Source organism: Perna viridis, chromosome 1 (assembly GCF_037379345.1).
Source record: "Perna viridis isolate PV_CMFRI_1.1 ecotype Kerala chromosome 1, ASM3737934v1, whole genome shotgun sequence".
NCBI classification, from domain to species: Eukaryota; Metazoa; Mollusca; class Bivalvia; order Mytilida; family Mytilidae; genus Perna; species Perna viridis.
Window position 1 is genome coordinate 44682163 of NC_142445.1, and position 27274 is coordinate 44709436.

General features: G+C 31.7%; 1 protein-coding gene and 1 long non-coding RNA gene across 3 annotated transcripts; one reads left to right on the forward strand and one right to left on the reverse strand.

Moving 5' to 3' along the window:
* Positions 1-4467: 4467 nt before the first annotated feature.
* LOC148628935 (translation initiation factor eIF2B subunit gamma-like) lies at positions 4468-26794 on the forward strand. 2 transcript variants are annotated; one of them, XM_088541126.1, is made up of 12 exons: positions 4468-4609; positions 8920-9101; positions 10676-10830; positions 12239-12404; positions 13491-13596; positions 14897-14986; positions 16649-16767; positions 18753-18943; positions 19820-19903; positions 24344-24492; positions 25857-25960; positions 26484-26794. In XM_088541126.1, exons 2-12 carry the CDS (start codon positions 8954-8956, stop codon positions 26534-26536), a joined length of 1365 nt encoding a protein of 454 aa, XP_088397252.1. In that variant the 5' UTR covers positions 4468-4609; positions 8920-8953; the 3' UTR covers positions 26537-26794. The 2 variants fall into 2 exon arrangements, with proteins under 2 accessions (XP_088397252.1, XP_088397245.1); XM_088541119.1 differs by having other exon boundaries at positions 4471-4615.
* Positions 17935-25669, reverse strand: LOC148628936 (uncharacterized). Its single transcript, XR_015914559.1, has 3 exons — positions 25535-25669; positions 18434-18524; positions 17935-18084 (listed from the first exon to the last, which is right to left on the reverse strand). It is a non-coding gene; the product is annotated as an uncharacterized LOC148628936 (long non-coding RNA).
* Positions 26795-27274: the final 480 nt, after the last annotated feature.

Consider the following 27274-nt stretch of genomic DNA (forward strand, 5'->3'; position numbering starts at 1 on the left):
TAACTAGTCCTTTCTGTACTGAGTTCTGTATTTGTGCGAGATTCATGCAGCGGCAGTCGTTCGTTTCCTCTCTTACTAACCGCTGCAGACAGGCCTTTCGAAGTTCTCTGACATCAAGTCAAACGTCGTTTGACAATCGAATAATGTCGCGTAAACTCATTCACATTTTCCCGACTTTGTAAGATCCTTGCATTTCCTGAGAGGGCTGGCTGCAGCGTCTACAGTCGCATGACAGACGCTGTATCAGAGCTTTTATTTTTTAGTAAACCATACATTCAAATTCCGCTTAATGAAGGGTAATGACAAAATAACCGAACAGATAAAATCTTGGCAGTAGCCAAAAGGAACAGTCAAAATGAAGTCTGCACAACAACCAAACCAAAGATCCACAACTCTTCCAAAGTGTCGATTTCATAAACAATCTAGTGTAACATCGGAATGACAAACAAGGTTATGTGGTTTTAACTGTTTTTGAATTAGAAATAAAAGTAGGTTTTTGACATGCATGAATATGAATCACCTCCTATCTGATTTTCGTGAAGATATAGGTTACTTAATGAATTGATTTAATTGTTAAGGTAACAAAACGTAATGTGCGGGTGAAAATACCAAGTAATTTATTTCATTTATCAATTTTATTTATCAAAAATGTAGGTCCTGTAAGCATTGTGCAAAAGGAAAATTCGGAAACAAATGTTCCTGTGGTCACGATTATATGGAGAGAAACAGTCGAGTCGTGATAACAAAACACTTCAGGAACGAATGTCATTGTTATCTGATACACACGAAAAATATCTTGTGGATCGTCAATACCGGACACGCAGGTTTTGGGAATTCTGTGTTTTAGTGTGAAAAAAAAAATCAGTAATATTCCGAAAGAATTAATGCATGCTGGATTCTAACTCACAGTTGCAGTTGGAGGTATACTGTTCTAACCTTACCTTTCGTTCTTGGCGAAGTACACCTTCATTGACATTTTACCCCCAAAAAATCGCCAACAACAGACAATAAAATTATGTAAACATGTTTGGCCTTTACATACAGGCTGATTTAAGTCCGTCGATTAAGTTTCAAAATAGTTATTGTTTTTTTTTTTAAATGTCATTTTTCTATTAAGTGAGGTTGGTCTAAGTAATAACAATGGGTCATCTTGGCTTTACAATAGCGTCTTACGTGATCAAATTGGTGTGATTTTGGTTATTATATTATCTTTATAGCAGATAGGTAAGTAGAAAAAAAAAGACCAATAACAACGGTAACTCGAAACGTATAAAAATGACCCTTTGACTATACCATTGGAAATCTACCAAAGAATCATATTGCATGTCGATATTTCTCGAATATAATTCCTTTTAAAAGACAAGTAATTCATCATCTTTGAATTGTATATCTTTTTTCTATAGAATCAAGAAAATGACACATTATGTCAAGTCTTGAATGAACCTCTTATGTTGAAAGTGATAGTATGTTTTTTTCAATTGATGCGGTTTTTCGGTTAAAAAATCGAACAATCATTTTTTTTTATTTACAATACCGAGATAATGATCTTTAACTGACTGAAGCACAACAACGCCTCGTTCCCTTTAAAATAATTATTAAATTAGAGAGAAAATATACAAATATCATGATTATGATAAAACTTTTGGGGTCAGAGTTCAAGGCCACATATACTTTAAGAAGTAGATTTCTTGTGAATCCGAAAAAGAGCCGACGGTATCAAAATGAATGCTTAACTCGGATCACCCGTAGTAGTAATGATATTTTTATATTCTGTCAAAGACAAACATGCGGAGTCTAATATCGGTAGTAACCCCTTATTTAATCTGGCTGGAAAATGGGACTAATAAAACAACATTACTACTACTACGGGGGATTTTAACGCCCTTGACTACCCTGTCGGGTTTCGCACGGACCTGAGAAATAAAATAAAAAACAACATTAGTCAGCTCAAGGATCTTTATAGTAGATAATAGGATTGGAATCTCACGCTTTCTCGTTGAATTTCGCGTGGTAAGATTTATTCATACTCGTCACTTATATTTTCAAGTGTCTTGTAATTTTTGGTTATTACTCTCAATATATGGGGATAAAGCACGGATGGTTTTCGAAAAAAAAATTCTTATATACATCTATCAATACCTCAGTAATAGAAAAATATCCACTTCAAGTCAAAATTCGATTGATTGATTGACTGATTAAGTGTAGGGGTTTAACGCCCGAGCAGCAATACCTCGGCTATATTCTGGCGATGGACATGAAATGGATGATAAAGTGGAGATGTAATGATGATGACATGAAATGGGATGGGACACAAAGATAATGGGATCGACAAATTTAGATTGGCACTGAAAATAGAGAGGGGTGGGTAGGGTCGGGCCATTTAGACTCCTGTGGTGGATCGAAAAGGTTCCTACTCCGAGAGAATACCACAATAGGGCTCTTTAACGTGCGAGGAACGTGGCATCTTTCCCAATACGGGGCACTATTATGGTCTGACGACCCCAGCATGAAGCATGTCATTGGTACCCCATTCCACCACCTGGGGCACACAACCAAGTTGTTCTGTGGGCAGAGCGCCCTAGCCCCAGACCAGGGTTCTGAGCACTTATTTAGTCGCCTCTTACGAAACTTAGCGCTGCTGCAGGCCTATTCTTTTGACATCCGAACCCACACGGGGCGTGAAAATTCGGGACCTCAAGGGAGGAGTTTGAAATTCAAATTAGTATCGTAGCTTCCACTTACAGAAAGTCACCATTTTGAAGTACATATTCAGTCTGTTAAAAAACTTGATAAATGCAGATGAACTACATGGTTTTAAAAAAATCATATAAAAGCCAACAAATACCGTACTATATGAATAAAATTAACTTTAAGTCATTATTCGGGACCATGAGGGAGGTGTTCGAATCTTTCAAATTAGTTTTGCTATATATCTACTTTACGTATTCTTGAATAGTCAAAATTAAGTCAAATAAAAGCGTTGATATCACGAAATAAGGGAAGGCTCATCTTTGAACCATTTCTGATCAAATTTAAACTAATTTTATGACGATTGATTGGGTTTGGAAGGAGTTTGAATTTTAAATGAAGAGGGAAGACCGCCCTCAAAGGTGGGACCAGCTTGAAACTTTGATAAGAGATTAAGGTTTCGAATCGAGATATTGATCAAAACAAAACTTCGAAATCGCCTGGAGGCAATTTGAGGTGGTATATTTTAATTTTTTTCATACCATTGGGGTAAGAATATTTACATTTATCGTGATGAAATGTTGAATCGGTGGAAATCGTTCGCCATTAACAGGGCACGCTCAGCATCAACGAAATGCATCATGGTTAATCTCCCCACGCAACCTATTTAACATATTATGTAAAAGTGCACGAGATTCCAATCCTTCTATATTTAACTCCTTGGTCAGCTGGATAACACCAAATAACAATTAATATTATAATCAAAGTAACTTTATTGCTACTTGGTATAGAATTTAAAGAGTATTTTTTTTTAATTTGTAGTCTTCGTTGTAAATTATATGTGACCAATAGACTTCTCCGTCTTCATCTGGTTCCCCGGTCAATATCATAAGTGACCCTGGGATCGCTAAAATGCAATCGGAACTACTCGATCATTTCCGCTACACTAAAGCAGAAAGGAGAATTTCTTCTTGAAAAAAATTACCGGAATTGTAGTCATACGCGAATCAAAGTAGTTCTATCCACCAGGTAGCGCTGAAAAGTTTAGTTGGATAGCACTAGAAATAAGAACAACAAGTCTTCGAAGAATTTTGGCGCGAAGCGAGGACCTAAGAAAAAGGTAATGGTAAAAATTCAACCAGTTTGACTATAATTTAGAATTGGATCGGTCAAATTCCGGACTGACTCATCCGCCTAGTGTCTCCAAGGTTTTTCCTTTGTGTAACTAGAAAGCCTGAGGTGTTCCGATTGCGCTGAAATATAGAGGGGTTATATTCGAAAGAAACATGTGGAACGAAAATATTATCCCGGCTGTCATGTTATTTTCCTTCTTTGCATTTCACCATCAATTGTTAATTATGTTTGGGAAGTACTGATATATTGGATCCTTCCGATTATGTATGCTGCATCTCTGATCATGGATTTTTGTAGTGACTATAAAATCATTGCTCCGATAAAGGTGTACATAACAATAACTATTTTCCTGATTATTAATACTTTTTCATTTGTTTTATCTCTTAATCTCCTCTTTATTAACACTGACCTATGGGACAGTAATAGTATGTTTTTTTTTTCTACCGTCCTTTATACTGATCGCTCCGAAAGTTGGGTTTCGGAAGTTAGATATTCGACTTACTAAATTTTTGTGGTTGTTCTTTAGCGGGGTTTCCCGGATCTGATCCTAGTCACTGCCTAATTCGAAATCATTCCTTTATCCAATCTCATATTTCTGGAACCTAACAGAGTGTTATAATTTTACATCTGTGTAACTTATGCGTTTATTTTATATGCTATCAGCCTTGAGAACAAAGCGAAAATTGACATTGATTTTTACACTAACAACCAACAACCCAAAACCGAAAAAGTCTTGCATCATATATAAGCCCATCTGGAGTAGAATTAAATCATATTATTACAGAAGGTTAATGTAAATAGTAAATTTAATCATTTAGAGACCTAAGTAAATCAATAACTAATTAATGCTTTCTTCCTTAAACGTATCCACTAAACCTAAATATACTCAGCGGCACTCATGACGGTCATGTTCTATCTATTTATAATATGCGAATATCTTCGTTCATAGTCTTAGTCTTCTTTTATGATGTAGTACTATCAAGGGAGTTTCAGAAACCGTTTTTTTTCTTGACATCTTGCACCTTTAATTAAATACCACATCAAATGCTGTTTGTTTCAACTTATCTTTAGACTTCACTGCCACTAGATTACAGCTTCTTGCCCTTTGCCTTTTGGAAAAATACGAGAAAGGTGAAACCTGGAACTCTCCCAAAGAAACACAGTTCCTACCTGAATTTCAATTACTCTTTTTGATACTTCAAGTAATATTATTAAGGCAATGACCTTAAATGCAAGCAAAGTCTGAAGCAAAAATATCAGGTTCCCATTTCAACAAATGCCATTTATTATTTTGCTAATTTAATTTATTTTTCATCAGTAATAAGTGGGAGTCGGCAAAGGGCATTCCAAATATTCAAAAAGTTATCAAAAGAACTGCTCTGGGTTTGGCATAGATTTCATGTTTTTTTTTTTCAGGATCCTTTTAATTGGAAGTATTTTTTTTTAAATAACATAGACTTTTGACTAGCCTGCATTTTTACTATTTATAAAGCTATATTGTACCCAAATGTTTTGTTTTGCTTGGATGAAAGTCCATTTATTATAATGTTATCAAATTTAGAGATTTTGGGAAAATTCATGATTTAGAAATCTCATTTTCCAACATCTTGCAGAATTTTTAGGACCGAAGCATATCAGATCTTCCGTTTTCATTTTTGGACCTCTCTACCATAGTATGAGGAAGAATTGGCCTTAAGGGTGAGGGAAGTATTAGGTTCCCTTTTAAATAAAGCAGACTTCATATGATTTATTAGTTTTGCTTAGTTTGTTTAGGATATTTTCATCAATGGGAGCCAACTTCAAAATACATAAAATTATTGGTTGAATAGTTTCAGGTCTGGTGTAGAATGGAGGATTTTATCAAGATCTCTCCAACTGAAAGTAGCTTTTTTTGAAAATGTTAGAAAGTTCTGATCAACATAGATGTCATTGAAACATTTTGTCTAAGCAGCTTTTTTGCTTTCTCCTAAAGCTTCAAAAGATTGGGATGTATTATTTTGCATTGAAGAGATTTTCTCAATAGTCAGTATGATAAATTTTTAGACAAATTTATATACATTTATAGTCGGCGTCACATAAATAACATACTGTTAAAATTTGAATAAAAATATTTTCTACGACTTTATTGACACCAACCGTCGTTTAAATTGTCTTAAATGACTTGCTCATTCGTTTAGCCAAACAGCTTCTCAAAAACAAGTCGCTTATTAGCTTAAATCATGCGTAACAAATCCTTACGGGAAAATCCCATACTAATATCCGCCATGTTGGTTTTTACGGGACGATTTGTTTACAAACGAAGTTCGTAAGTTCCCGTCGAACTCCGGTGACAATCGTCTGCTTGATCAACTTCTCGGTATTGTACGTTGTTCGCGTAAAATAAATCCGAGATATCCGAAATAACGCCGAAGTGCATTCTGGGTTCTTCGGTTTTTGGACAAACCATTTAGACGTAAACAACATCTCCTAGCAACCCGATCACTGTAAACATGGCCGACTTTTTACAATGTAAATATTGCCACCTAGAATTAAAATCTGACCGGAATTTAACGATTTAATGTTTAGGGAGAAGCCGTTTGGCTAAACGAATGAGCAAGTCATTTAAGACAATTTAAACGACGGTTGGTGTCAATAAAGTCGTAGAAAATATTTTTATTCAAATTTTAACAGTATGTTATTTATGTGACGCCGAGTATAAGAGCACTCATAATTCTTCTACTCTTATGATAATGCTGTATTTGTTATATTCAAAGTTTGCTAATATAAATATTTTTTTTTAAACAATGCTACTTGTATTTGATTCTTAAACTGTTATGTATACTGCCAATCAATGGATATAAATCACTTTGATAAAGTTCTAAGATTATAATTAAAACTGCCCTGTTTAATAGTCAGTTAATCAATTGATGATTGCTTTCATAAATCATTTACATGTATATACAGTGATATTGTTTGCCTTAAATTACCTCCAAAATAAGGCAGCTGTCCCTGATGAAAGTTTCCCATTTTGTCAAAAAATTGACTAAAAAAATAATTATGAATTAAGGACAATTTTGCAAAACAATTGCAAATTAGGTCTTTTCCTACAAAAAGGTGCTTGAATCCATACATTAACACTACCAATTAACTACCAAACTGTTCAAGATATGACAGCTATCCATCTCTTTTCTTTAACATACAATGTATTAAAGATCAGAAACTCATATGTTTATAAAACACAGACAAGCATATATGGATGGAAGCGACCTTAATTATTGAGCTTTTTAGCGCTACCAAATGAAGTTATTGGCAAACAATATTAGATGTTCTTATATCTTCATCTTATGTTAATCCTAGTGTAGTTGAAATGACAAAATATTTCAGAACTAGATAAAAAATCAAGGAGAGGAAATAATAATTAACAGAGTGACAAACACACCACAATGCAAATTTGTCACACAATAGAATGTTTTTGTAGTCAGTACACATGAAAATTCATTAATTAAGGTAGATACATAGAAAAATTAAGATGGAGGTAAATAAAATTGACCAAAGATGATAAACATACCACTATTGATTGTTGTATATGAATATTGTTCCAAATTTCGGTACAGGGTTTTTATAATATGTTAAGATTTAAGAAAATTTGAGCAATTTTAGAGCTGTTTAAATTAAAATCATAGAGGATTTCAATAAGCACAAATACAAGATTAACACTTATTTGGAATTTAGATCAAAGTGGTAATATATTCATATTTACTCATCAAAAAGTCTCACAAATTCTATGCACTAAAATTTAACAAAAGTTAATAATAAGTAAGCCGTATTAACAAACTTGAGAAACAGTAATTCTTATCTTTTTGGATGCCTAACAGCAAGTATTACCAAACATTAATGATATGATCTGATAACATGAATAGTTTTGATCCATTCATTAAAGACTTGGAGGAGAAGCTGACAAATTTTTATGAAGGTATGAAGTTGACTCTCTTAACGACAAATTTTTTGCTTTGTATGGTGACTATGGAGCTATTGAAGTTGGGTGCACTGAATACATGATTTTCGTATTTTTTCACTGATGTCTATTTAATCTTTATTTATCAAGATAAGTTTACATTGTGGGGTATCAAATGATTTGGAATGAGCTAAGAAGTTGATTTATATCATTAAGAGTTGTCCACCTTATACCACATTCAAGAAAATTAGAGAAAACAGTTCAGATATATAGTTTTTTGATAATATTGGGAATGACCATGACCTTTGACCTTTTATAATGGTATCATTTTGTAGACAATTTAACTTTTAACATTTTGGACCCATGTTTTTACTTCCTATCTCTAACCATTTCCAAGATATATATGCCAAAGAAGAAAAAAGGGGGAATTTTCAAACTCAATTTTAGATCTTTTATCTTAAATTTTTGCATTTAAAGTTAATGTATTCTGGTTAACTTTTTGAATTTCTTTCTTTTGGCATTAGTTTCATCTTGGTTGCTTTTTCAGTTTTAGGTCAAAGTTTAAAGGGCAATATCTCATTTGGTGTTCTTATCTTTTCGAGGTTTTTTGGACACCAAACAGAAAGTCTTAATATAAATAGTTTTGATCTATTCATTAAGGTCTCAGAGGAGAAGCTGAGAAATGAACATAAATCTGTAATGACAATTGTTTTTTGCTTTGGAGGGTAACTCCATATCTTTTGAAGTTAGTAAGATTTATTTGGTATACGACTGAACTTAGTCCATCTTCAAATGACAAAGTCCCTTCATGGCGAAAAATAATAACAATAGGAGTAAGACTGTAATAAGATCAGCTACATGCATGTTTCAGTTGATAGTTAAAGTGTAGAATGTAGTGTTACTGTTCAAAATTACATTGATTAAATGTTTATGACTTGTTTCTTATGTGTCATTCTCTATTAAATTAATTATTTTTAGTACAAACTAAAGGTTTTATAAGGTTATTCCAAATTTTCCATTAAAAAATCATGCATATTTTCCCAATAAAAAAGAATGAGAGCCAACAATATCACTGACATTATATACTCATCATCCATGCTTCACTTTTCTATCAAATATATTATTTGTACACGTTTACATATTTACTGTTTGTTAAATTTCAGATATTCAAAATAAAGTGATTGATTACAGAAGACCATGGAGTTTATGCCAGTGATCATGGCAGGAGGAGAAGGGTCTAGGATGACTGACTTAACCTGTAAATGTCCTAAGGCTTTATTACCTGTTGCTAATATGCCCATGGTGTGGTATCCTGTGAATATGCTTGAGAAAGCTGGCTTTGAGGGTTAGTTTTTTGCATAGTCATTTGTTATTATACACCTGCTTTTTTTTTAAGACAGGGCGTATTATGGTATGCCTGTGTATGTCCTTCTGTCATTTACTTTTCACACAATGACTCGTAAATAATGCTGCTACCAACTGGTAAATCGTTTCATTACATTGATGTGATCTCCTTTTCAATTTTTATCAATATCATTTTTTTTTCTTCTTTTTTGAGTTATTGGATTTTATTGGACATAAATGTGGTGATTTTCTGTTTTTATATAACCACATTTTTTTAATGGTATCACCCTTTTGTTGTTGTTGTTGCCATCCGTTAACTTGAGTTTATTTACTAAAACTTGAATAAAACTTTTTAAAATCTTTTTGAAATTTTAACAATTTAATGGGGAAATATTGGGCAATTCCCCATTTTTGGACTTAAAATCAAAACCTTATCGACCAAATGCCATGATGTTGTGAATTGCAAATTTTTTTTTATCTACCCGGTAGGCTTTTGATTTCTTTTCTATTAAACCCTACAGAAACAAATTCTGGGATTAATAAAAAATACTTGTCCCTTTGTCTGTTCGTCTGTTCATGTTAGTTTTAAAAGCCTAATTGCAAGTGTTAGAGTTGTTTGATTACTCCCATCTTAGTCAAAATATTATCTTGTGCTTTTCATTTAATCAAAATTGGGAGATGTGTCTAGCTTGAATTTTGTGTCCATATTTACCCCATTTGTTCCGGATTTGACCTCTGGGGGCGTATCTAGCTCTGCTCCCCCAAATGTTTTATTGATATAGTTGTAAGCTATAAGAAATTTCTGTCACTTTGCATCATTTGTTGATTGTCATTGTTGTAAATTTGAAAATTCAAAGTAGTGCTCTGAAACCAAATAATTCAAGTTCTTCTCCATCTAAGAATCAGGCAAAATGTATATGAGGTATGGCACATGAAGGAAAAAAACGCAGAGATTTAATTACATTAACCAATTAATTATACCAGATAACCACCAGAAATAACCATCAAAGTGTTTGTAAAATTTGCCTTTTTAAGATATTGATTTTTCAAATTTAGTTGAAATGCACTACAGAAAAATGGCGGGAAAATTTTCCTGCAATCTTTCCTTATATAAGCAGTCAGAATATATCTATGCCACAGATGCTTCAGGATAAACTTAAATAGAATTTTGATTGTTTTCTAGATGCACTTAATATATTTTAAGCAAAAAAGACTAAATTGGGGAAAATGATGTGCCACCTATTGCCTGATTCTTACACAGAATGGTACATAATAGTATAAATCAGAATTGGTCTGTACATCCAGGGTTATATGTATCTACTTGTGTTGACTTTGTTAACATATAACATGGCATTGAATTGCTGTTTTTAGAACACAGGGTTAAAGTTTACATCATCAACTAATCTCTCCTTAGCTACAACTCTCTTAGAAAAATTAATATGAATTTATGACATTTTGCATATATACATGTTACTGCATGTATTTTATTATGATGTTCATATTTGTGTTTATATGATATGCTGACATAAATCTACTTATAAAATGAACAAGTCTATTTGTATAAATTCATTTCAGATGCCTTTGTGGTTGTCCAACAAGATGATTTGAAAGAAATACAAAAAGTTTTAGTGGACATTCATGGTGTGAAAATTAAGCTCCATTTTGAAGGAATTCCTAATGAGGACTTAGGTACAGCTGACACTTTGAGAAACATGAGAAATAAAATAAAAGTATGTGTTATACTGAACTTCTTCCGTTATAAATTATAAATAGGGTTCAAATTAGTGGTGGTCTGAGGTATTGGACCTTTAACTCTAAGGACCTTTGAAATGTCATTGTTAAAGGTAGACCTTTAGTCCTTTTATTGACACTTACTTGACCAGTGCAACAGTTTCTAAACATAGCAATCCTTTTATTGACACTTACTTGACCAGTGCAACAGTTTCTAAACATAGCAATCCTGTTATTGACACTTACTTGACCAGTGCAACAGTTTCTAAACATAGCAATCCTTTTATTGACACTTACTTGACCAGTGCAACAGTTTCTAAACATAGCAATCCTTTTATTGACACTTACTTGACCAGTGCAACAGTTTCTAAACATAGCAATCCTTTTATTGACACTTACTTGACCAGTGCAACAGTTTCTAAACATAGCAATCCTTTTATTGACACTTACTTGACCAGTGCAACAGTTTCTAAACATAGCAATCCTTTTATTGACACTTACTTGACCAGTGCAACAGTTTCTAAACATAGCAATCCATTACTTCATAAGATCAACCTGAAACAAAAATTTCTAATTTTTCATCCCTTTTTCAAAATATGTGAAAAACAAGTGTTTTTGAATTACAAATAATTAGAGAAATTATGGTAAATGAGGACTTTTGGTTTTCCTCAAGAAGATAACTGATTTCAAACTCTCTTTACAGTAAATATGAACTCCTAATGAATTGAGGTAATCTTAGATATGGGGTTAAATTTAGATTTGTCTATTATATACCTTACCTTATTGTGAAAAAGACTTTTGAGATTGTGGTCACGAGTGTCCATAACCTTATAATATTTATATGGATGATTTATAAAGGTCTTTAATTTTCACTGAATGAACCTTTGGCTTCCAGTTTTAACTGGTTCTGAACCTTTCATGCTTAAACCCCTAGCAGTAAAAATGTGTACATAGTATTGTGAAGATTTCAATTTTTTTGAAATACAATACAACAATATCTTTGAGATTTTTAAGTGCAGATATTTTAAAAATGTAAAATTTCTAAATACTATCTTTGTCTGTATCTGATTTCATACAACTACTTCAGTTTAAAGTACCTTCAATCCAAATTGATGATTTTTGTAGGATTTGTTCAGATTTTTATACCCCTCCACACAACATGGTGCAGTATTATTTGATATCCTCTAAAAAGTTGCATTTCCATCTATCAATCCCCAGACAGTTTCTAAATGATAATTTAAGAAAAGATCAATAAATTTTTTTATGAACTTTGCACAGTTGTTGAGTACCATAAAGTAAAGGTTACTGTTAAGTTCAGTTTTCAGCAGAATCCAAATTGTAGTTTTCTAGGTAAGCCAGTGGTTAGGTATCACTTTGTGTTCCATTAGTACCCTATTTTTTTTCCAGACAGATGTGCTGATAATTAGTTGCGACCTGATAACTGATCTCTCCTTACATCACATAGCTAATGTACACAGAACCTATGATGCATCTGTCACCATGCTGTTATCTACAGTACCTCAACAATACCTGGATATAGCTCCACCTGGTGTCAAAACAAAGAAACGTTCAGGTATTTATATTAAAAATAAATTTTATCTAGTCATATGCTTGTGTCTGTAATACTAAAACTGAATTGACTTGACACACAGCTTGTATGTGTATAACCATGATGTCAAGAAATTTGTGAAAATGTCAACTCTACCAAGCACAAATTCAAGCCCAGTTCTTACAGGGTTCACCACAGGTTATTCAAGGATGGGGCTGCTCCTCCCTTAACTTTGCTAGCCCTACCCTTTAATTTTAGAAAATTGATAACAAAACCATATTTCTAACCAAAAACATGTTAATATTGAGTAGGAAATAGCATTTTTTTTCTTTTGCTGTAAATCATAAGTGAAGGCTGTAAAATCAGATTTACGGACCTCTAAAATGTATGAAAAACTGATTAGATATTTCAAAGACTATAAACATGAAACATAGGTTGATTTTTCCACTGTTGAATCCTTACCTGTGGGGAGCCTTGTCTGATATCGATTTTTGCCATGTCAGTGCATTGATATTGTCTCGACAAGAAATGTTTTTAGCTAGAAAAAAAAACAATTTTTTTCCAAAGTGAGGACATCCTGGCAGTGATGAAATGATGTATTGTGATGGCAGATTGAAAGATTATACATAGGGTCTGTATATTTTGATTGCTCAGAAAGAACTGTTGCAGTATGAATACAAATAAATGTGTTTTTGGTAATCAGTAAAACATTCATAGCTTTCTATAAGTGACACCAGTGGTGAAGGCAGGTCTGATCTGACTTAATCTGCTAGTCCACCACACTTATTATCATTCACATTTTCATATGACAAAATTGTAATGTTCAGTTTTGGTTTCAACATTCCTGTCATTGCACATCCTTTTTTTTAAGGAGGTAGACTTAGGGTAAGGGACACAACTCTTACAAATAATTGGAATGTTTGTATTGAGGATTTTACATCAGTCTCACATAAGCATCAAAGTAACTTGGACTGATTTTCTACTGTTTCAAATGAAAGCTTGGTAGGATTTGGTGAAATTGAATATAATACAAACATATCACTGATTTCAAGAGTTATTTCTGACACCCTCCTTAAATTAAAGTTGCTAATTACAAACAATTATTCACAGAGAAAGATTTTATTGGTTTTGATGAGAAAGGAGATAGAGTCTTATTTATGGCATCTGAGGCAGATCTTGAAGACACAGTTACATTCAGGAAATCTGTTCTGAAAAGGTATTGTTTAGTTTGTATACAAGTTTACTTGATAGATGTAGCTATACCTGGTAATTAAGTTTAAAGACATTTTCATCCATTTTTAGTGTAACCCATTAACAAAAGGGTATTATTTAAGGAATGGCTGCTGTAATTTTTCTGTTTTTGAAGAAATGGTCTCGATCAACCTGGTACACACTAAAATAACCTGCAAAGCATCATGAGCATTTTGGTTATTTCAAATAGAAAAAAATATGAAAATTATTAAACTAATTTGAATTCTCTTTTTAAACATTAACTTTGCACATACATGTATGCCCTAACAAGTGTCCCTTCAGCCGTTGTTTACTTGTGATTTTGTGTGCAAAGTATACTTCAGATTACAATTAAAGAGTGTTTACAGTTGACCTATTTCTGTCAAAGTTTAGCCAATTGGATCCACTAATAAATATTTTCCAGCTGTATTATTTTTTATAAGTAACATTGACATAAAGAGTCAATATAATTTGATTCCCATCATGAAGTACAACAATCTAAAAAATGTGTGGAACACAGTCACTATCCAGGACCTGACTCAAATGTCAAGCTATGCTAGTACTTGGTAGTTCTATCCCATGGAATCCATGCTTGCAGAACAATAAAGGGAAAATAGCTTAGCCCTTTGATTTTTTTAATACTGTTACTGCATCTGTATGTGCTACAGTGAAATACACTACAACACCAAAATATGCAACTTTGGAAGATGCATTCATTTTTCTCTAGCATGTGCATCAAAATGAAGGTTGAGAACCAATTATGCAGCACTTCCATATATGGTATTGGGGTGTAACTTGTAGTGTTCATGTATGCATATTAATTAGATTGCCATGAAATAACTTCCATTAGCACTTACCTGGTTGGTTCAAGTTTTACATACTTGATAATAAACACAGGATATTATGAAATATTAATGAAAAGATCATTTTTGTGTCATATCTTCTTTAACACTAACACAAACTTGTGAAGTCATGGAAGTTTAGTGGAAGCTTTATTAATAATCCCCATAATATTTCTTGAGTATTTAACTTCAGGATAGTGATTTTAGTTAAGGCTTGTTGATAATTTTTTTCCTTTTTGACAAGTCAGTTAGATTCAAACTCTGACTTTAAAAAGTTTACCGGTAATAACATATTGTATGATTTTGACAGACTGTTTGCCTTGATTAAAAACATGAATAAAGGTTTTGTTATCTCTGATAAATATTATTGTATAATAATTGTTACCAGTTCAAATACCGGCAATCTTACCTCTGGCTATGATATGAAAGTTTTATTTTTTGTAGGCATCCATTTATTAACATCAAGTCTGGATTGACAGATTGTCATTTATATCTAATGAAGAAATGGGTGCTGGATTACTTGTGCACCTCAGAGTAAGTAGTCCCCCAGAAAATGTCTCTTAAAATACTCACCACAATTTAACCATACTTAAATCACATGCAACTACATGTATTGTCAGTTCAGAAATTATTGAGTGTATGTAATATTGTGACAGTCATTTTATAATAGAAATGTTACTTTGATTCTTTTGAAATCCCACTGAAGACCTTTCAAATTGATATTTCTAACTCATGAGTTTCGATGGGTATAGTATTATGCACAATAACTAAAACTCCGCAATGATATCTAAAATTGACTGCAATTACTAGTATGCAGTTCTGCTTTAACTGCAGTACAGAAAGAAGACATACCATGACTGATCACTGACATAGTGGACACCACTCTGTAAATGGAAACCCACAATTTTGTTATGGAAAGAGATACCCCCAATATTTTTTGTATTTTGAATGGCAGGTTATGCCAAAAAACTTCTGAAAAAAAATTGTAAGAAACCTTAAGAAATAATAATGTTATTGGCTACCACTATGTTAGTGATCATTCATGGTATTTCTCTCTCTGTACTGTACATGTTCAACAAAGAATCATGCGGAGATTGATGGGTCATAATTTCATTAGATTTTTTTTAATACACATGTACCATAAATGCATTCATTGTATCCAATAGTGATTTGAATATAAACAAAATAGAGATGAACAAATTGGCAGGTCAAACTGTTAAAAGGGGGAGGAAATAGTTTCAATTTATTTCGTTACTTTCCCATCCTTGAATACAATTCAGTCATAGATACAATTTGTATTGGTATTTTCTTCATCATTTATGTAATTTTTTGTAATATTTTAGATTGTTTAGAAATTTGATAAGAAATCACCCTTTTCATCATTGCTTTATTCTTATTCTAAGGTGAACTTATACTTGAAAAGCACAAATCAAGTTATGATTGTAACTGTGTTTTAGTAATTGTTGCACTGAGTTTCTTTATTGTGCATTTCTTATAAAATTATTTCCTGTATTTCAACAAGTTGTTTTCCTATGGCATCCCATTTATGACTGCTCAGATAACATGTTTACAAGACATGTAAAACTCATTACTGAAAAGGTTTTAGTATAAAAGTCATCACTCATTTTATTCAGTAGTTAATACAGAACAATGACAAATCTAGCACTAGAGTGGAAACTTGGCTACATTTAAGTAGTACTTTAACTAAGAATCATGCAAAATGTGATTCATGGTTGGGAAGCCTACATATTTTTATTTCTGATATTTGTTTAAAACCTTATACTAAACAGAAATTGACATGTGGTTTTTCATATAACCCTTGTTCATAAGAGATACAAACTATGTAGAATGTACTGCAGAATTCAAAATAAAGGTATGTAACTCTGTAAATGACACTAAAATACAGTAGAAACCATTGGACTTTCTAATAGCAGACAGATTGGAATGAATAATTATATATTTTATCATAGAGATCTAAAAGGCAACTTATAACAAAAATATAAATTTGTAGCCTGTGTATCATATATTACAGAATTTGCATGATTCTTACCTGGAGTACTACTTAAACATCAAAGCCTTTTATGTGATCAAGTAATCATTTTTACCAGTAGATATCTATTAATTTTCTGACTAAAATGCTTATGTTAAACTATTATAACTATAGTGCATTTGTCATGACAATCAATTTGATTTCAGTTCTATATCATCGATTAGTAGTGAACTGGTACCATATTTAGTCAAGAAACAGTTTAGTAAACCTAAACAAGAGGCCCCTAACACAAACCAATCTGTGATATCAGAGGATATGAAACCAGGTAAAATTGATCTAACACTACCTTGTGAAAAAGTTGACTGGCTGGGTGGTCATTTGTTGCATTTCACCATATCTGTTCCTTTTTCTGTTGTTGTAGCAGTGTGTCAGGGATTGATCACTGGCCAAGTCAAATCCAAGATTTAAAGATTGTTAGTCTAGTACTAAGCAGGATCTGTCAATTAGTCAATCATTCTTGTCTTGAAATATATGAAGTTACTGACATATTGTGTTAAACCACAATCAATCAATCTGAAAAATGGTGATCTGAAAAAAAAATCTTGAGATGAAATCTACATATTGTCACATTTATTTTGAAATTTTCAGCTCCAATTTCATTTATAAGAACATAGCTTATTTCATATCATAGAGGCATTTAACCCACTTCAAATAGTTCCTTCGGAATTAAATGGTATATACATGGTATATACATTTATTCAATTCTTCATGACAGTATTACCTTCCATTTCAATCTTTATATATTCATACAGGTGCAAAAAACGTTGCTTTTATATACACGGTAACTCTCATTTTTGGTGTGACGTCACACTTTAATTTGAAATTGGTTGGAAGCCATTCAGAACTACAAAGTTCATCTGCCAAGATGGAAATATCCCTATTTTTTAATCATGAATTTCTTTGAATATCAAAATTGATATATATATGGTCTGGATTATCTATTCAAAAGATTGTTTCAAAGAAGATTTTTGTAATGCTACTTTTTTAAGTAAAGATCATATGATCAGGAAACTTGGTCCACATTATTCTAATGTGATATCTGTTGCTAAAAAGTCCTAGACCTTTGGTAGATTCACTCATGTTTCTGTCGAAGCTTTTAACTCTGAATTCTGGGCAGAGTACATGCATTCCCCAAATATGAAGTATTGCAAATATATGAATGTTAGAAGTGATATGGATGTTTTTGTCTCTTTAATAATGCAGGATGTTTTCAAGTTGATATCAGCCCCAGGCAAATAAGAGGTTATTGGTCTGTCACCAATTCTAATTATGTTCTAAATTCACTTATTCAACCAAACATAAATCATTTATGTGCAAAACTCTGCTAATTTTCTGCAATCTACTATCCAAACCAAAGCTACGTCTCTATCACTTTTAATAAAATAATAAAACACATTTCTGATTTTGTCAGGCACGTTGACCATGCCGATTTAATATTTTAATTACATATACAAAACATATTCAAAATAGAATTACTGTCCAGAACGACATCACTGAAAAATCAGAATCAATCCACAAAACGTCCAATAAAGAAAAAATTGTTACAGTCCTGCCCAATAAATACACTGCCATTACAGAATATCTAAAAGTAAACAAATATCATGATTAATAAAAATGAAATTGACCTCTTTATTACATAATTCGTTAATACTGTAAATATGTCTACACAATGCATGTACGTGGTCACCGCCCAACCTCGATAACTGAAAAAACGTGATCATTTCATTTTCATTTCGCGAAATTCAAACAGGTTCTTTCCCAAATATAGACAATATAAACTACGTAATTGAAAATTACTACGTGTAAAGCACATAAATATATAAAGTAAATAATTTGTTCATAAATGAAGAAGTTATATTTAAATATGACTTAAAAAATCATCTAGAGATTTTTTTTGTAATGATATAAAATTGTGATAAAGAGATACTTACATTGTTCCATATCATCTCTCGTATTAACCCTCAATCCACATCCGCCTGGAGCTGAGCTCTCAGGCTTGATATGGAAGTCCTGTGTTGATACCTAGGCCAATATGGAAAATGCAATGTATTAATCTATAATCATGTTGATTTTGTTTATGCCTGTGCTTATTTTTCTATAGGCTATTCTAAATATTGATGAAGTCACACATTTTTTTCATATAATGTGGTGTTATTTTACAAGAATATGGCTTTATTGTTTATACTTATTTGTTTTCCCAGTATGCTCAGCAATAGACTACTTTACATTAATTACATTTGTATATTTCAGATATATTTAGCTTTTCATCAGAAGATCCATTAACTTTATCAGTCAGAGACATGTCTACATGGATTGATCACCGTGGTGATATGGAGGATTGTTACCATGGAAATAGTATCAGGTGCTATGCTTATGTCCAGGAGGGTGGATTTTGTGTTAGAACTAATACACTTTCAGCATACAGTGAATCTAACAAACAGGTAACTCATGAAGTAACATGGCTGATCTTCAGTAACTCATGCTACAACATGAGTGATTTTCAGTAACTCATGCTTCACAATGTTTGATGTTGAGTATTTGTTTATGTCTGGTCTATCTAACTACATTTTTTGTTGAAAAATCTTTACTCTTTATTTATGAAATGACTGCAATATTTTTTATACTATGTAAAGTACGCTATCATATCATGTTATTCCCATGTTGTTGTCATCATCATATGTTGACATTTGTGTCCTGGTAGCATCTTTAGTATGAGAATATTGATTTTTAAAAATTTTACCACAAGGTTTCATACTGCATAAAAAACAGATATGGATTGGTTTGGGAATAAGGGCCCAAAATGATGCAAAAAAATCATTTTTCTGATTGCCTATTGATGATATGTGTGGATCACTATGAAATTGTACTACAAAGTCCCATACCTCCAAATTTAGTCTGGGATTGACATTACTTGTTGTATCACAAAAGGAAGTCTTGGATTGTTTTACCATTCAGGAAGTAGGAGTAAAAAACAACCATTTTTGTGGTTTCCTATTATTGTATCCATACTTGCCCCAGCTGACATATCAAGATGTGTACTTCTGTCTATCAAGATTAATCTCAATAATGTGGTGCACTGTAAATAATCCAATGTGGATTATAATATGTATATACCACATGCAGTGAGGTTACATGGAATAGACCTAAATAAATCAATCCTTGAATTTAGGGCATTAAAAATATTGAGACAATAAAAGAAAAATGTTTATTTAATCAGAAATCAACATTAAGGTCAAACTTAAGTAAACAATATTATGCATGTTTTATTGTTGTCTACTGTTGTATGAACATTTTGTTTACTCCTGTTATCATTTTAGATACCAAGAATTTTACCTAGTTTAGCACCTTCTTTAGAAGTTACAAACATACATCCAGCAGCAACAGTTAAAAACAAATCACAGGTATTTAGTATAAGCCATATAAAATTAATTACAGTCAAACTGGAACACAGGGGATTTCTTGAACACAGTTCAAAGTACCAAACTTTTCTCCTAATTAAACAATATTAATAACCTTGGATTTCTCAAACACTCGAACTGAGTAGTCAGTCCATTCAGGAATAAATCTTAAATAAATAACCTTCACTAACTCGAACTCAACAGCCATTTTGTCAGCTTGGGTTATAAAAGGTGTGAGAAACTGAAACCCTATCATTAATTCAAGTTAATTACCGCTACAGGTAATATTTAAGTCATCACTAATTAGGTAATTTTATCCTGACATATTACTAATTTTTTAATTTTGAGAATGTTCCGAACTCGCCATCAAGAAAGCATCAAAGAAAATCAGATTAAAACAAATTATTGACCAAGGAACTTGAACTCTAAAATTCAGTTTTTAAAAATAAAAAAAAACACAGCATTTTTAATGTTGACAAATTAACTTTTATAATCTTCTGAAAGCAAATTAAAAATATCAAAGAACTTACAAAACTTTGTAGGAAATAAGTTGCACTTGGACCAGCAACAAAAAAATCTTCTTTTTTTTTTAACTCCTGATAACCCAAACACATTTCAATGGTCCCTTGGAGTTTGAGCTACGGAACTTTGACTGTAGTAGATTTTCATCCTTTCCCACCCCTAAATTGACAAAAGTAAAAAAAATGGGGAGGAATTTCAAATTCAGGATTATTTTCATATCAGCTTCTAGTATTGAGGTACTATAACACACAAATCTTTCATTTCTTGGTAACTCAAATGATGCTTCTTCTCTTAAACTGATATGGCTATGGATTTAGAACAAATCTATACTTCAATTACTAAAATTAGGCTAGCAAATATCTGGTAAGGAATAAAAGATAAAATCTTTCCACTGCTCCGTATTTTTATATGCCATCAAAGTTGTTATACCATTGTCTGTCCATCAGTCGTCCACACTTCGGACAATAACTCAAAAATATCTATTGACATAAACTCCCTTTCAATTTTTGTAAATTTCAGATTTTTCGTTTCCGTGTTATGAATTTTTTTCCTTAAAAAAAAAGGGTGATTTTCAAGTTTTCGGACAATAACTCAAAAACTCTTTCACAAACTTTTATGAAACTTTGGTGAATTGTTCATATCTATTGACATAAGTTCCCTTTCGATTTTTATAAATTTCAGATTTTTCATTTCCATGTAATGAATTTTTTACTTACAAAAGGGGGGATTTTTAAGTTTGCACACAATTACTCAAAATCTATTGAAGTAAGCTCACTTCCGATTTGTATAAATGTCAAATTTAAAGTTTCTGTGTTATGAACTTTTACTCTTGAAAAAAGGCCGGAAATGGCCATGGAAGTTTTATTTGTTGAAAAATTGTTTAAAACAGATCATTTGTTATGATGATTGACTAATAAATATAAAAGGTACTTGGTAACCTTGTCAGAAAAGTGTGTTTTAAACAAGATAGAAATGTATGGGTGAAAAATCAAGACAACAAACTTAGTTAAAATTGTGGTAGCCTTGTTGGTGTCAAATTTTTTGTGCATTTTTTATTTACTTTTTTTGAGGGGGAGGGTATTCACAGTATTTCTAGTTGATCATATAAATTTATTAAAAGCATAATGACAAGTTAAAAGGGCAACAGGAGTATCATGCACTTAAAGCACAGCTGTTTATTTGTGAAGGTTGGATGAAAATCTACTAGTTAAATTTACTTGGCCTTATGTGTCTTTTTTTTTCAGATATAAAATTCCTATATAGTAACTATCATCAAAAATATATGATCTGGAACTGTATTTCAGCTTAAATTTAGATAGAAAGTCAGAACACTTTTGGGGTTTAATTGCAAAAACAGTCATATCCCTGCAACAGTTTACTAGTTGATAATAAGCAGTGTTTTTAAAAGTAGCTGTCCACCTTAAAATCAGACAGATGGTGATTCATGAAGGTACCCAGATTAATATAACTTTTTTACAACAGGTTCCATTCAGATCCAGAAATGAAATTACAGTAGTATTATTTCCACAACTATTTTGTTTCCATGGTAATCCCTTAGCAACGAAATATGTCTTTTCGCATAGAATTTACACAAAAAAAAACTGTTAAAAATCACCCCTTTTCTATTAGCAATATTTCATCTTTGCAAAATGATATCTACATTTTTTTGCTGCAGAATGGTTATGATTACTTGCATTTTGGTTTTTAAGTACTATAAAATCTCTCAAATTATCATAACTGGAAAAGATATGCTTTAATTGATGTCACTGTCAGCCATTCTAGATAAAAATGAAAACTTGTTTATTTTTGCAATTTTCAATGGATGATTGTGAAAAAGCATAAGAAGTTGGGGTTCAGACATGTATAGAGTATCATAGGGCATCATGAGTTAAACCATTATTAAGGTTCAAACTGGTGTTTTTTATGTGTCAAAGTTCAAAAGGTAATACAAAAACAACAAAAAACCAAAATTTACATAAATCAGCTTTACTCCAGGACCAATGAAGCATATGTCCGTTTAGAAAATCTCAACAAATATGCAGTGTAAAGACAAATTCTACTTATTTGAGATTCACAAAGTAACATTGTGAAAGGTAAAATGTCAAAGGTCAATCCAAACAGGATATATTTGGTTTTTTTATCAGTGTTTAATGATAATAATTAACGTTCACAAAATTCAGATCTGTTTGAAAATAATACACAGTACTAATGAGCATTATACAACAAAACTACATTATTAAAAAGAAATTTAGTGTTCTCAGAGGTCAAAAGGTCAAAGGTCATAAAAATCCTACAAAACTAAAAAAAATCTCAAGTTGGGTTTTTCTAGAGATTGAATCAGAGAAATAATGTACAATCTTTATAAATATGTGACAGTATGAGTCAAAAAGTTATTGATACTTCACACTTTAAAGGTTAAAAGGGCAAAAGTTAATTCCAAAGAGGTTCAAACTAAAAACATTTTCTCTATGTACATGTATCTTTTGGTAGAACTGCAATTCCATAGTTTTAATTAGAGACTCATTAAAGCATTTTTAGGTATAGAACAATTTTTTAAACACCAAATATATAATTTGATGATATACCATGAATCACTTATTTTGGGAAAGCATCTGAATTTTATAAAGACTGCTACTTAAATCCGGCATATGGTGACAATTTGACTGTCCTAACAAATTTTCCCCAAAATTAGTTTATAGTTGGGCCTAAAGAAAAAATTCAACTCTTTTGAAGTCCCTAATATTGTTAGCGACTTCTTGTGCTCGTAATTTCAGTACTTAGTATTCGCATATGATTTGCATAAATATGTAGTTATATGCCTCATAATGCTGCAGATCCTCGCAGAGCTTACTGCCATAGCGTCTTAGTTCTAGCTTATACGAGATAAAAATGTACCTCTTAAGTATCATACACTTGTGTTCTACGTGTGTGTCTTGCTTGTACGAGAACAGGAAATTTACATGAAATGATTGGTTAGCTTTGAATATTATCCAGTTTCCAGTTCAGGTCATATACATTAGCACGCCCCGATATTTATGAATATTCATTGCCAGCTGCTTAATCTTGTCCATAAACTGGTTCCCTGGTCAACACCATAAGTGACCCAAAGATCCCTACAACGTACCTTTTTTAAAACATATCATACATGCATATTTTTTGCTTGTATTAGAATGGGAAGTTTACATTAAAAGATAAGATGATCGGTTAGCATTGAAATTATGTAATATTACCCAATTTCCGATTCAATTGATTATATAGAGGTCATATATCTTATTAGGACACCTGTATCTATATCGCCATTGCCAGTTGTTTAATCTTGTTCTGGATGATTGAAAACATACGGGTCATAACAGTTACGAAAGAGTATGCAATAATATCAAGGGAACCAAGATTTTAGCAGAAGTCACCCGATTTAGAGCATATCGCATTTATACCATTTCGGATGTTGAAAGTAAGACAAAATCAGTGACATTGAATATTTGACAATTAGTGACTTTGAAGACTTCAGTCTTTGATATAAGTAGTACTCTAGCTAAGAATCATGCAAAATGTGATTCATGGTTGGAAAGCCTACATATTTCTATTTTTTATATTTTGTTTTAAGTGTTTTACTAAACAAAAATTAACATTTTTCATACAACCCCTGTTCATAAGAGATAAAAAATTATATAGAATGTACTGTAGAATTCAAATTTAACAATTTAAACTGTTGGATTTTCAATGTGGATTATCTTCTAAGAGCAGACAGATTGGAATAATTATTATACATTTCATCATATATACCTATAAAGCAACTTAATAACAAAATAAAAATTGGGTTTATAACATTTTACAGAATTTGCATAATTCTTACAAATATCTATTAAGGTAAAGAACAAAATCTAAAAACATTTTTAAAGAAATTTGATTTTGATATTACAGGTTGGTGGTGAATGTTTAGTAGCACAGGGTACAACTTTAGGTGAAAAGACTTCAGTAAAGCGATCTATAGTTGGTAAACATTGCAAGATTGGAGACAAGTGTAAGATTGCCAATTCTGTTATCATGGATTATGTGACAGTTTTAGATGGGTAAGCCATATTAGCAAGTCCTTCTATAGTTCTATTTTTAAAAAATACAAATATATGTCATTTGTAGGACACAGTGGATATTTTGACATAAGGCCAGAGAAAAAAAATTGTTAAGTTTACCCTACCTCCCCTAGCTCATTTTATTAGTATTTTTTAAATGGAATGCTACTAAACTATCATTTTTTAACTGAGCACTAGTAAAGTTTATAAATCCTCCCATACTGTATAAAAAATATAATTTAAAAAAAATGAATTGATTTTACCTATCTACCTACCACATTTTTTCCTCCAATGTAACCTTGAACAGACATATATATTTTCTTGATCTTACTTTGAATGTTACATAGATTCTGGATTGTAATCCAGTTTTTGTTTTATGACCAATTCTTTATGGAGCTTTAGTAAATAATACAAATATTTAAATGTGAATTGAAAAGTGTATTAGTTTCATGAATGTGATTCTTTCCAATAAAAAAATTTTAAAGGGATATATTCATTTATATAATTTTTCAACCATGCGAGTAAGCTTTCCTACCAAAAAGACTTACATAAATGTTAAAAAAAATAACTTAAATTAGATGTATGTTGCAGTGTTTCATAGTATAATTTCTACGTAATTTTCAGTGGTCCTTTAATATGCAAGGTTTTAGTATGGTTTATGATCCTTCATTATCAAAATACCTTATGTCACCGATTTTTTTCAAGAACTTCCCTACTGTTTCTGAACAATGCACAGAATACAGTCCATATATAATTCCTTTTATATCATTTAAAATCTCTTTTAAAACCATTAAATATATGTTTCAGGCAATTTTTCAGCTTAATAATTTCTATTATTGCTGCAAAGAAAATTAAGATCTAGACTTTAAAACAAATGATGGTTTGAGAGACTCTTTTTTCCTTCATAGAATTATGTCTTGAGATCAAGTTTTGTTCCATATTTGGTTAAATTTACATAGTAAAAGTTTCATTTTGCACATCCTTTTCCATGCTGGTTTAGTTAAGTTGACCCAAATTTTACTAATATTATACCTATTCTCACCATAATTGGATAAGTCATTTGTCAATGATTCTTTTAGAGATCAGTCAGCACTCTGTAGCTCTCGGTGTTCTAGGATTCCACTTTCCTGTCACCTGGGGCAAGTGCAAACTTATTGTGGGATTATTTATTTTGTTTCACTTTCCCTTTGACAAGTAGAAAACTTTAGAAAAAATTTAAGAAAGGATATGTAACATTTGGAAAGAGGACTTCAGTTATGGACAAGTTCATTATGATTTGGAGTACTACTGTGAAAACTGTTGTATTGATTGATGAACCTACTGTTCTTTCTGTTTCATTAAGTACATTATTGATTGTATTTCAGGTGTTCAGTAACAGGAAGTATTGTAGGATCTAATGTAAATATAAACGAGAAATGTGAAATAAAGGACTGTATTGTCGGAGCAGGTCAATCACTAAATGCTATGGGTAAGTCTTTTAATGGGTTGAAATGAATTATTACATTACTGGTATTTCTCTTTGTGTGTTTAAAAAGAATGATTAGCAATTTTATTTTTGGAAGTGTTGAAGTTAAGAAATTATTCATTCTAATGTATGGACATGTTCACTATCAGTACTTTAAATGACTGTCATAAAAACTTGTATCATCTGTTACTGCAATTTGTTAGAACATTAAGTTCATAACTTTTATATTAGATGTGTAAATTCTTGTGTAAGTGTTCCCTAGGGATGGTTTTTGGATTGTGTTAGCATCCTTTCCTTTTTGATGGGTTTTTTGTCAGTTTTTCTTCTGTAAATGTTAGTACTTGCAGGCTGTGTCTTCAAATTTGCCTGTAACATGTTAGAGTGTATTTTTTACTTGATTATTTTGCTCTTTTCTAAAGCTGGAGGGAACATGATTTGTCCTCATGTAAATATGGAATGAATTGTTACTAGGAAACTGATAATTTTCACTTGCTTTTTATGTGTAGTTTTTATGTTTTCATTTCAGGACATTTTACAAATGAGGCAATTGTGGACATTGACAAAATGATGGAGATTTAGTTTCAATAAAAGTGCTTAATGAAGAGGAGTTAGTTGTTATCAAGTAAATGGTTGACACTGACAACCAGTATGTGCAATGTTCTGCTCTGAATTATGTTTAGATGTTTGAATTCTGATAACCAGGAAGTTATTAGTTTGAGATACAGAATTCATATCCAACATTGAAACATCAATTAGGTGTTAATGGTCTTGTCTTGGTACTGATCATATTTATATTCTCTTAACTAAACATCGGTAATAAAATTTGTATTAATTGAACATTTATTATCCATTATGAATTAAAGGTAGATAGTTCTTTTATGAACTCTAGATTCTAACATACTTAAATGAGCATTTAAAAAAAAATGAAAGGAAACAAAAGTGCCCAAGATTCTATACCGCACAAAATAATTGTCTTGATATTATTATCATGACTTTCAACTTCCTGCTCTCAAGCAAAAGGCTCTTGTTCTGGTCACTTAAGGTGTTATTTGTTAAGGTTTCATTAAGATCTTTCAAGATATAAAGCAGAAACCAATCTGGAAGGAATAACAGAAATCCAAATTCTACAGCTCCTGGTTTTCAGAAAGTGGTAGGGGAAAAACAGATTAAAGTATTCAAAAATATAATATTTTTTGAATGCTGAAAACAACTATTAAATGTTTGATTTCAGTAAAAATAAATCTCCATTTCTGTCCTTTTTGTTACTATAAACTGATAGTTTAAAATTCCATAAAAAAATAATTGCAAGGCTCTTGT